The sequence below is a fragment of the Triplophysa rosa genome, linkage group LG10, assembly GCF_024868665.1.
Source record: "Triplophysa rosa linkage group LG10, Trosa_1v2, whole genome shotgun sequence".
NCBI lineage: Eukaryota > Metazoa > Chordata > Actinopteri > Cypriniformes > Nemacheilidae > Triplophysa > Triplophysa rosa.
The window spans coordinates 8,216,136-8,227,056 of record NC_079899.1 but is presented as its reverse complement, the minus strand read 5'-3'; the positions used below and the strand labels follow the sequence as shown (position 1 = coordinate 8,227,056).

The following is a 10,921-nucleotide window of genomic DNA, read 5'->3' as shown; positions in this document are numbered from 1 at the left end:
GGTTTACACTTTACGGTGTATTTCTAGTATGTGAAAGATTTTTACATTCATAATTTATGTTAAAATTGTTATTCACACTGCTGTTTAAGTAGTTTAAAGCGTCTGATCGGTCACGTAGTACCTGCTACTTTAATCAGCAATAATGTTAACAGCCAATCACCGTCGTTTGTGAATACCAATAATATTTGTGAATAATTGTGAATACTAATAATAGTATTAGTGATATTATACATATTGCGGGGGTGTTATCGTTTATATATCGGGCACAAATTGTAGCATTTAACATATTAAAAAACTGTTTATGTTTTGCAAATGTCAACTACGCACAAGATCTTAAAATTTTACTCCAATTCAATGAAATATTCGTCTGTCTGAGCCCTAATGCGCCCCCTGGAGGACGTGTATGCTGTGTCCAGGAATAGACACTTCCGACCTGTCAAATAACTTCCCTTTAGTTTGTGGAGCAATGGAGGTGAACGTTTCTACTGAATCCATTGAGAGGTACATGCATTCTATATGTTAGTCTAGGAGCATATACAGTAACAACTGTATGCGTGACTGCACGTAACGTGAACAAAAGCACGTTGCTGGATTTTTGAGCGATATGCAGTATCGTTAGCGTTGTGTTATTGCTTGCAAGTCATATATAATATGTTACATTACAGTGTCGTGCCATCTGATGAGGGTAAAGAGAAGTTTAAGAAAAATGATGACATCTTATTCTACAGGTAACTGTCTGAGGTTATTATTATTTATAGATTAGAATATCCAGTTGTTTACGTTGAGAATGTTTACTCATAAATAAACATGAAATAAATTGACCAGTCATTATGAGTAACCTGTTGTTGTGGCATTATAATTACAAATGTGTTTTCATTTCATAATGTAAATATACATATCCACTTCAAACATATTGTCATAATATTCACTAACAAGTGTTACATTTTAAACATTTAAAAAGTGAAACATGTAAAGAGATAATATGTAACAGGTGATTTTATTGTGAACAGTGATAACCATTTAACTCTTTTGCAGGCGGCAGAGAGATAAAGCATTGTCTCAGTACTTTGCCTCTCTGGAAACTTTAGTACTTACAGATAGATATGCCATTCTGGAGCTTTGTGAGCAGGGGTCACAGGTAAACTGCCTGTGATCCATAACCTTACGCAATGTACATTACGTAATCTTTTATATTTGGTATAGAAGCATGTTTTAGAAAAACTTTCTATTTCATCTTGTAGGACAGACTGTGTCTTCAAATATGGGTGTCCAAAAATGGAACTGTCAGAGTTTTTATTGATGAACTACTGGCAGTTAAACCACGTTACCGTGTTCCAGACGTTCTGATTGGAGAGCTGTCATATGACCCGTAAGCCATCATACCTGATTTCACACCTCTTAAATATATGTTACTTTTCTTTCATTGTTAGTGTTGTTTGATTGACAGGCTGAGAGTTCAATGCCAGAGAGAAGACTGTTTATCTCTAACATGGGGTCTGGGTCACTACCAGCTCCTAGTTTCAGCTTCACCTTTCAGACTGGAGGTCACCTGTGATGGGGAGGAGATTGTCACACTCAATCAAGGAAACAGACTTTGCTTTGAAACTCTTCAGGAACCAGCTAGGTATAAAACAATATAAGAGATGCCAAATATTGTATACTGGCTTACTTGTTGATGTTGTTTTTGATTTTTGTCCATTCCATTGTTTATACTGCTTCCAGGTCATCTTCAGTTTCACATCAGGTGAGAACTTATGCTAAAACTTTTATTGAGAGTTATGAACATTCTATTTCTAAAGGATATGTAGTTTTATAGGGAAACAAATCATTGAATTTGAATCTTAAAGGTGGAAGACGATCCATGTGGACTGTGGAAAGAAACATTCAGACAGTTTCAGGACATCAAGACAATTGGTAAGCATCCATGCAAATCTATACACATACTCTAACAACCACCTAGCAGAAGGATTTAATGTTACAGTTAGCTCACAATATGCTACAATACATAATACTGGGTCCAGTATCAGAATATTTTGAAAAATGTAAAAATTAAATCTGTTTTCAAATAAGAGTTATATTTTCCAAAACATGTACAGTATAACATGTATATATTATTACAATTTTAAAATAATGTTTAATTAAAAAAAATCCAATAACTAAGAGACAACTTCTTATAGCAGTATAAGCACAAAATAATAATAATCACTTCAATTCAAATTGTCAATTCAAATTCCCTTATACAGTGCTTGTTTCAAAGTGACATAAAACAAAATAAAAACACAGAAATCAGGAAAATCATTAAATCTATAGTACAGTATACACATACACAACATGTATGTATTTGTATAAATAGAACGCATACAGTATATAGAATACAAACTAATTCTATATGTAAATATATTGAGTACGTACAGAATACAGAAAAAAATACGATTCAAAACACACACAGGCAGTCGGCAAATGATGAAATCAACTTATAATGTGATGTTGTCTTTTATTTAGGTCCCAGTTCTGTGGGTATGGACTTATGTCTCCATGGATTCAGCCATACATTTGGTCTTCCTGAACATGCTGATACCCTGCTGTTAAAAGACACAAGGTGGGCAACTTTATATTATTGTAACCTAAATTATCTCAGGAACATTCGAAAACTGATATTACAAATACAAACATTTGTACACAAATACAAACCAGATTCTTGCCTAATATTATCTCTAACTCTGTATCTACTTTACAGTGCCACTGAGGCGTATCGACTGTACAACTTGGATGTGTTTGCCTATGAAATCGATAGCAGGTTGGGCCTTTACGGTTCCGTACCGCTCCTGCTAGCTCACAAGCCTGAGAGAACACTCGGAGTATTCTGGCTGAACGCATCGGAGACACTGATTGATATCAAATATAGTCCGAAGACAACTGAGGTGCTGTTCAATAAGATTAATTTTGTCTTTAGTATGATATTTCAAAAATTTTAAATAAACGCTTTCAGAAGCATTTTTGAGTGATTTTTGCTCTTCAAACAGGAAGAGAATGAACCACCAGGGAAGAAAAGTAAGATCACACCTCAGACTGATGTGAGATGGATATCAGAAAGTGGCACGATTGACTGTTTCATTTTACTGGGGCCCTCGGCTGCCCATGTGTTCTCTCAGTATGCTCAGCTCACAGGTATAGTGATCAATATGGATACCACTAAGACAATATTTATTGGTGGATGTCAACAATGACATCATTCAGTCAGTCCTCCTCTTGACATGGTACAGTAGATTCCTATACAACTGTACTTAGTTTCTGTCTGCCGATAGGCTGCCAGGCTCTCCCTCCTCTATTTTCTTTGGGATACCACCAATGCCGTTGGAACTATGAGGACGAGGCAGACGTTAAAGCTGTGGATGGTGGATTTGACCTCCACAATATTCCTTATGATGTTATATGGTTGGACATCGAGCACACCAATGGGAAGCGCTATTTCACCTGGGACTCAAAGCTTTTCCCAAAGCCAGTAGAATTACAGCATTACCTGCAGAAGAAAAACAGGAAGGTATGATGATGTAGATGTAGTGCCATGTCTTAAAGGGTTCATATGGCGCGAATACGTGTTTTATGTATCTTTGGTGTGTTATAAGTTGCCCATGCATGTATTAGACACGTAAAATTGCAAAAATTTAAGTGTCGGAACAAAAGATGCATTCTATTTAAAAGCGAATGCTCACCCAGACCTGCCTGAAACATCTCGTGTAACCGCACCGCTACAAATCTATGTCAGTTTGTGGTATGATTTGACTAAGACCACCCAAATGTATACGCAAGTAAGGTGGGCGTACCTGTCAGTGCAAAAGAAGTGTTACATTTCCGTCACACGCTTGCAGTATTCGTCCAATCACTACGCACTGACTGGTTAACTGGCCAATCATAGCACACCTCGCTTTTCAGAGCGATGAGCTTCGTAAAAAATCTGCGCGTTTCAGAGAGGCGGGGCAAAGAGGAGATACAAACATGCACGGTATGTGGAAAATACAGCGTTTTTGAACCTTAAATCGTGTATACACATTGCATTACATCTAAAACAAACGATAATAGTCATATGACCCCTTTAATTGTTATCTACAGGGATAGTTCATCCAAAAAATGAAAATTCTTTCATCATTTACTCACCCTTATGTCATTTCAAACCTGTATGACTTTCTTTCTTCTGCAGAACACAAAAGAAGATATTTTGAAGAATGTTGGTAACCAAACAACACTGGCCCCCATTGACTTCCATTGTATGGAGACATTTCTTAAAATATCTTCTTTTGTGTTCCACAGAAAAAAGAGTCGTATACAGGTTTTATACAACATGAGGGTGAATAAATTATAAAATAATTTTCTGGGTGAACTATCCCTTTAGGTGTAAGCTATCAAAGCTTTCAGGTTTAGTGTAATTTTGTTAAACAATGTGCCAGGACATGTTTTTACATTCTTATTATATCCCTGGTTAGTTGGTTGTTATTAGTGACCCCCACATCAAGATTGATCCTGATTGGTCATTTTACTGTGAAGCAAAAGAAGGAGGCCATGCAGTGAAGAATAGAGAAGGTGGTGTTTATGAAGGAACCTGTTGGCCAGGTAAGATTTGATCAAAGTCTTCAGCTTTATTTATATGATGTGTTATTTATCTGTTTCTGATGTTATGACCAGACCCAACAGATGTCACAATACTTTGCAGTGATCATTATGAGACAACTAACAGTTATCTAATGTAATGATATTCAAGTTATACTCTATACTGTCCTGTATCTGTATATTCAAAGAACTGGAAATTACATTTTACATTTACATGTATGCATTTGGCAGATCCAAAGCGACTTACATTGCATTGTACTATACATTTGTTTTCTTTAAGTATGTGCAATCCCTGGGATCGAACCCATGACCTTGGCATTGCTAGCGCCATGCTCTAACCACTGAGCCACAGGAAAGACTCCCACATATGATTGATTTGTTTCATAACAGGTGAATCCTGCTACTTGGACTTCAGCAGTTCAAGGACAAGATCATGGTATGCCAGACAGTTCTCTCTAAACAAATATGAAGTGAGTCTTAAATTTTTATTTTCTGTTCAATAAGGGATAATGTACAGTCATTAAAGTCTTGTATCAATCTGAAAGGTTTAATTTTATTATAACCGACTGGCTGTACATACTCTCTTGTAACAAATTTAAACCTTCCACGAGGAAGAACAGTTTTCTTTCGGCTTAAGCTAAGACAAAATGTTTAAAAAAGACAAACATGCATTTGCAATGACTTAAATCATGTAAATATAATCTCATATGTGGTGGATTAGGAACATTTATATTTAATTTATATGAATCTTTATTAATATTTATAAAAATCTGGGAATAACATGCCTTGAAATGTTACGGCCAATCAGAATCAAGTATTTTAGAGAGCTGCATAATAAAGCCCCCCTGTGGTAAAAATGACACGTTTAATGTGTTTTATTTGTCGTAGTATTTTTATTTAAGGCAAACCATGTGCAGATTAATTATTTAACACCATTGCTGTTGTTTGTAAAATGATATTTATATCCACAATTAGTGCTTTTCGTTCTGTCTTGATAATCTTAGTCTGTTCATCCATGCCTGTGTTAGGGGTCAACAGAATCTTTGTTTATCTGGAACGACATGAATGAACCCTCTGTGTTTAATGGACCCGAGCAGACAATGCCTAAAGATGCAGTGCACCAAGGAGGCTGGGAGCATAGGGAGCTACACAACTTGTATGGCTTTTATCAGGTGAGCTTAGCTAACAGAAATAAAACCGTTTAGGCCTGAGATGCAGGGTTCGAATTGAGGGGGGTCTGGGGGGTCCCGGACCCCCCATAAGGCATTAGGTAAAAATAGACTTAGGGGGATCCCTCGGATATATGTTTTTGAATAGAAAAGATATGGTAAATAGTGTATATATATATGATTTGCAATAGTAAAGTGTTTTACGTTTATTTTTATGAGACGTGTCATGTCTTGATATCGGTACCACTTGTTTAGCGCCTCTTTAAAAACTTGGGGAAAAACGAAAAAACAAATTAATCCCCACCTGCACTCAGAAATAGACAGTTTCATACTCATTTCCTAAGGGTGATTTTTTGTCAGTTAGTGTAAATAGCCTCTTCCAACAAGAAAAACATCCCATGGTGGGGACCCCCTATAAGACACGGTTCAATTCAAACACTGCAGAGATGTACCAATGCAATAATATTTTTTTTCTCTTTCTGGCAGCACATGGCCACATTTGAGGGCTTATTAACCCGTTCGGGTGGCATGGAGAGGCCGTTTGTCCTTTCACGCTCTTTCTTTGCTGGATCTCAAAGATGGGGTGAGCTCAGTATACAGTACAACAATGCCTATTGTGTTGTTTGAAAAGATGACCCATACAAACAATGTATCGGTTATGTCACAGGTGCAATTTGGACTGGGGACAATGTTGCTACTTGGGAATACTTAAAGATTTCAATACCCATGCTGCTGTCCCTGAGTTTGACAGGAATACATTTTTGTGGAGGTTTGAGTGACCTTTTTTGATCAGTTTACAATAAAGTACAGTTTAGTCTCAAATTACAGTTGGTTAGGATCATTTTAACACGTCTTGCTGTTGTGTGCAGCTGATGTTGGGGGCTTTGTGCAAGACCCAGACCCCGAGCTGTTGGTCCGCTGGTACCAGGCAGGGGCTCTCCAGCCATTTTTCCGAGGACACTCGGCTAATATCACCAAACGCAGAGAGCCCTGGCTGTTTGGGGATGATGTCACATCTGCAATTCGATTGGCTATACAGCAGAGATACTGTCTCTTGCAGTACTGGTACACTCTGTTTCACCAAGCACACACATCAGCTCTGCCTCCTATCAGGTAGTGAATTTAATGTCCTGCTATTCTTTTACATTTAGAACGTTTTTTAAACTTTATATTAGTGTGAACGGGCCTTTGTGTTGACACCAATTGGTGTGGATGCATATAACATAAAAATAATAGTTACAGTTTCCAGCGCTGTTGCTGTTGCTGAATACTTGCAGGTGTGTTTTCAAATCTAAAAGTATTCAACTGGTTTTACGATCTCAACATGACCTCATGTAGAATATAATCTGATGTAAATCTCATGAAAGTTTTATTTTCTTTCTTTCTTTTAGGAGTACTCTATACGTAAATTGCTAAAAGTGGTAATATGTCCTATGTTGTTGGCTTTTTTTCTTTTGTTTCCCACAGACCTCTTTGGGTAGAATTTCCTAAAGACACAAGCATGTTTGCTGTGGAGCATCAGTACATGATCGGTAAACATTTCTTAATTTTCAATGAAATAACCCTCACATATTTTCTGTGATAACAAAGCTTAAGAATTCAACAGCTATTATAGATGGTTTCAAAGCAACAACATAAACAAACTTTACTTTTGTTGCCCAAACCTAACTTCTGGTACACATTTGCAAAGAATAGAGTCCCTGTAGGTTATTTCTGAAACAAGCAAAAGAAATAAGTAAATTACACTAGCTAGCAAGTTAAAAGTGTGTCTAGCCAGTATTACTTTGGGTTACCAGTAGAAGAACCGTTACCTGACTAAACTTAAATGCAACAAAGTTACAAATAATCATATTGTTTATTTAATACAATTATTATACAATAAAATATTCATATAAATGAATGTTAATATAAATTAGATAAAATATAAATAGTTATTTTATTAGCCACTAGCCAAGTTCGGGCCAGGCGTGTGCGTCCGATAAAACCGTCTGTAATTTAATTTTCAACTAATTGTCAGGCAGTGCTCTCCTTGTGTGCCCTGTGACTGATCCTGGAGTCTCTGAGGTCAAGGTTTTACTGCCAGGGTCTGGTGAGGTAATTGCCTCATCCACGTGAACTGTATTATATGCATTTTATATTATTTTAAAAGATTAAAGCTGTTTTGTGTGTTTGTGTGAAAGCTGTGGTATGACACAAACTCCACTGAGGTTCATAGAGGTGGCAAAACTCTGGATTCCCCAGTAACTCTGAACACCGTGAGTGACTTATCTTAGATCATATTTCTTTTAAATACAGCTGATCATTTTATTTATCATATAATGAAACTCTATGACAGGTGCCTGTGTTCCAGCGTGGTGGGACAGTGGTACCCAGGAGAGCAGGTTGTGGTTCCAGTACAGCTGATCTACAGCAGCATCCATTCACTCTCACAGTAGCTCTGGACTCTAAGGTGACCACACGTACACCCAACTGATACAAGAACCGCAAATATCTTGTGTTCTGTTAGTCTTCTGACGGCTGTGCATGAGAACACACAAGTTTTATATATAAACACACACCTGAGCTATAGAGAAAGAGATTATGTATGTTTCTCATAGGGTAATGCTGATGGATTTCTTTATCTGGACGATGGCCATTCTTTCAGTTATAGAGACAAGATGCAATTCTGTCTGCGACGTTTTAGCATGCGGGCAGGCAAGCTTGTCAGCAGGTAACAGCACACCTTTTAAAATAGCCTTTCATTTTTCTATTAATTCTCAGGTATGTGTATAAATTCCATCTCTGAAGATATTGATCATTTCATATTTGCCTTTTGATCACAAATTAGAAATTTGTTTTGAAGGGTAATAATACAGAGTAGGTTATATTATATAAAACAGCAGGTTTTAGATCATGTATTTGGTGGGTTTAGTACAGCGTTCTCCTTGTGTTTTCAGCTGTGCTGATGATAAAGGGCTGTTTGACTCGGTTGACAAAGTGGAATCAGTGGTCATTCTTGGCCTGAATACTCTAAAAAGAAAACCTACGCTTAAATCAGGTGAGAAAAGACTACTGTTGTTGTTAAGTGGAATGCTTGTCTCTGGCATCACATGAATGACAACCGAAAAGTAAATAGTCACTAAATCTTATATAACCTTTTTGTTGAAGGTGCAGGAAAGACTGCTGTCATGTTTACGTTTGAAGCAAAGTGTCTGACTATAACTGGCTTGGGCCTGGGAATACACGAAGATTGGGAAATAATAATGTAGTACATTTTATTTGAAAAAAAAAGTAAAATGAGCGACTGTATCATCAGGATGGAATATAATGAAAAAAAATCAACTCTACAGTATGTTATAAAATTGTGAATTTCATAATGGGGTTTAGAACAGACGTAAAGAAACAGCAGTAAAGATACCTCACATCTTCTTAAAATAAAACATCTTAAAGTCGGCATGAAACGGAAGTAGCTATTGTTTTTTTCTTCCGAATCGTGACGTATATCCGAGTGAAACAACTTCTGAAATGAGAAAAACTGTAGGACGGGACTTGATTTCGTTCATCGAGTACTGATTTGATCGTTAAAAGTTGGGTGTTGCCAACAAAACTGAGTCCGATTTGTAATCCAGTTTGCAATCTGTCAGTCATTGCAGCCCTGCCCTCGCGCCATTCCTCTTGACCAGAAGTGAAGAGAGGTTGTTTCGGGGGGGGGGGAGTTTTTGGTTAAAGTGCAAATAAATGTTTAAAAAATCATGATAAATAATTTATAATTAATACTACAAGCTGTGTAAATCAGGTTGAATTGACATTTTTCATTTTATGCCGACTTTAAAGGTGCAGTTTGTATTTTTTTTGCAGTAAAATATCAAATAACCACTTGGCCAGTGTTACACATTATGTTCAGTTGAGTACTTACAATATCTCAAATGTTTCCAACTATTTGTAAATCGTGAGAAAATTGTCATTTTAACCAGTGACACGGGCTGTGTCTGGCAGTCGCCTGTCAATGGCGTCATATCCGCGTTACCAAAGACACTAGATAGAAAACCTGCAACCTTCAGCGGAATGCAGGAAAGGAGACTAGAGGCTGTTTTATGATTGGCTGAGGTGCCTCACGTGATTTGTGTAAGCTGTTACGCTTTTTCCAGACCTTGCATCTCCCTAATAACACAGTCTCTGGCATTACCCTCAGTTTCCGCTTTTACTGCCGTAGAAACAATATTGTTGTGTCACGTATATATTGTTATCTATATATTTACTGAACAAGCAGTAATAGTTTTTAGATCATCTGACTAAATAGTAATAAATAAATTTTATGAATTACTTCTAATGCGTCTAATTCATTATAATGAAATAAAATCATGTCATCAAACGCAACATTTATAAAACTTTATTACTATTGGCACATCATCCATTACAGTATTGTGATTTCTCATTCACATCTGATTGATTATTAGTGCTGGAGTTGAAGACGACAGTTCCCATTATTTCACGCTCCTTCACAGCGTCATCAAGCTACACTGTTGTTGTTGTTGTTTTTAACATGTCTGTTTTGAATGTGCGCCTTCTTGGGGCAGATTTTACAAACTGCGCCTTTAACATCTCAATAATACAGTAGCTTATACAATAATTTGGTACATTTCTTTCATGAATAATACAGTTTAAGCCATTTTCTTTTACCAATCTTAAATAAGTGTAAGGTATTAAATCATGATGGAGGTGAATTTTTTTTAAGTGTTTAGAATTTATGAAGTGATTATGAAGTGACTTTTTGTGCTCTATATGAATTATAGATTCATATATATAAATTATTTATTAATTTCCAGTCTGTTTGGTTATCGGTCTGGCTAGTGGCTAGTAATATAATAATTTATTTTATAGTTAATTCAAATTAATATTTTATTGTATAGATGAATTGTATTTAATTGAATTAAAACTACTCAAGTTATTGATTCTTTGTGGAGGTCTACCGGAAGTTAAGTTTGGGCCACATAACGTTTGTTTATGTTGTTGCTGCTGAAACCGTCTATAATACAGTAATATTGGGATTTACTCACATTATCCAACATAATCCGAAAATTGAATTATAAATTCTTCGATAATATCTTTTATTTCAAATTTATTGATTCAGCCCCTGATGATAGAGACATTAAAAAAATATCAGTTTA

General features: G+C 36.3%; 1 protein-coding gene across 1 annotated transcript; it reads left to right on the top strand.

Moving 5' to 3' along the window:
- Positions 1-450: 450 nt before the first annotated feature.
- Positions 451-10,395, top strand: ganc (glucosidase, alpha; neutral C). The gene is made up of 24 exons (XM_057343511.1): positions 451-501; positions 666-728; positions 1,036-1,138; positions 1,242-1,369; positions 1,448-1,624; positions 1,723-1,744; positions 1,848-1,914; positions 2,503-2,599; positions 2,738-2,921; positions 3,024-3,168; positions 3,306-3,541; positions 4,482-4,608; positions 4,996-5,075; positions 5,634-5,777; positions 6,261-6,357; positions 6,442-6,543; positions 6,644-6,887; positions 7,242-7,306; positions 7,792-7,868; positions 7,955-8,029; positions 8,110-8,223; positions 8,372-8,484; positions 8,711-8,811; positions 8,922-10,395. The coding sequence occupies exons 1-24, from the start codon at positions 467-469 to the stop codon at positions 9,020-9,022; spliced, it is 2,697 nt and encodes an 898-aa protein (XP_057199494.1). The 5' UTR covers positions 451-466; the 3' UTR covers positions 9,023-10,395.
- The last annotated feature ends 526 nt before the right edge of the window (positions 10,396-10,921 follow it).

What these genes read in the sequence shown, in the direction of transcription:
- ganc (XM_057343511.1), top strand. Translation starts at nt 467, where the DNA reads ATGGAGGTGAACGTTTCTACTGAATCCATTGAGAG. An exon ending in TCAGTATGCTCAGCTCACAG is followed by an intron (nt 3,169 to 3,305) that starts GTATAGTGATCA and finishes GTCTGCCGATAG; the next exon opens with GCTGCCAGGCTCTCCCTCCT. An exon ending in TCAGCTCTGCCTCCTATCAG is followed by an intron (nt 6,888 to 7,241) that starts GTAGTGAATTTA and finishes TGTTTCCCACAG; the next exon opens with ACCTCTTTGGGTAGAATTTC.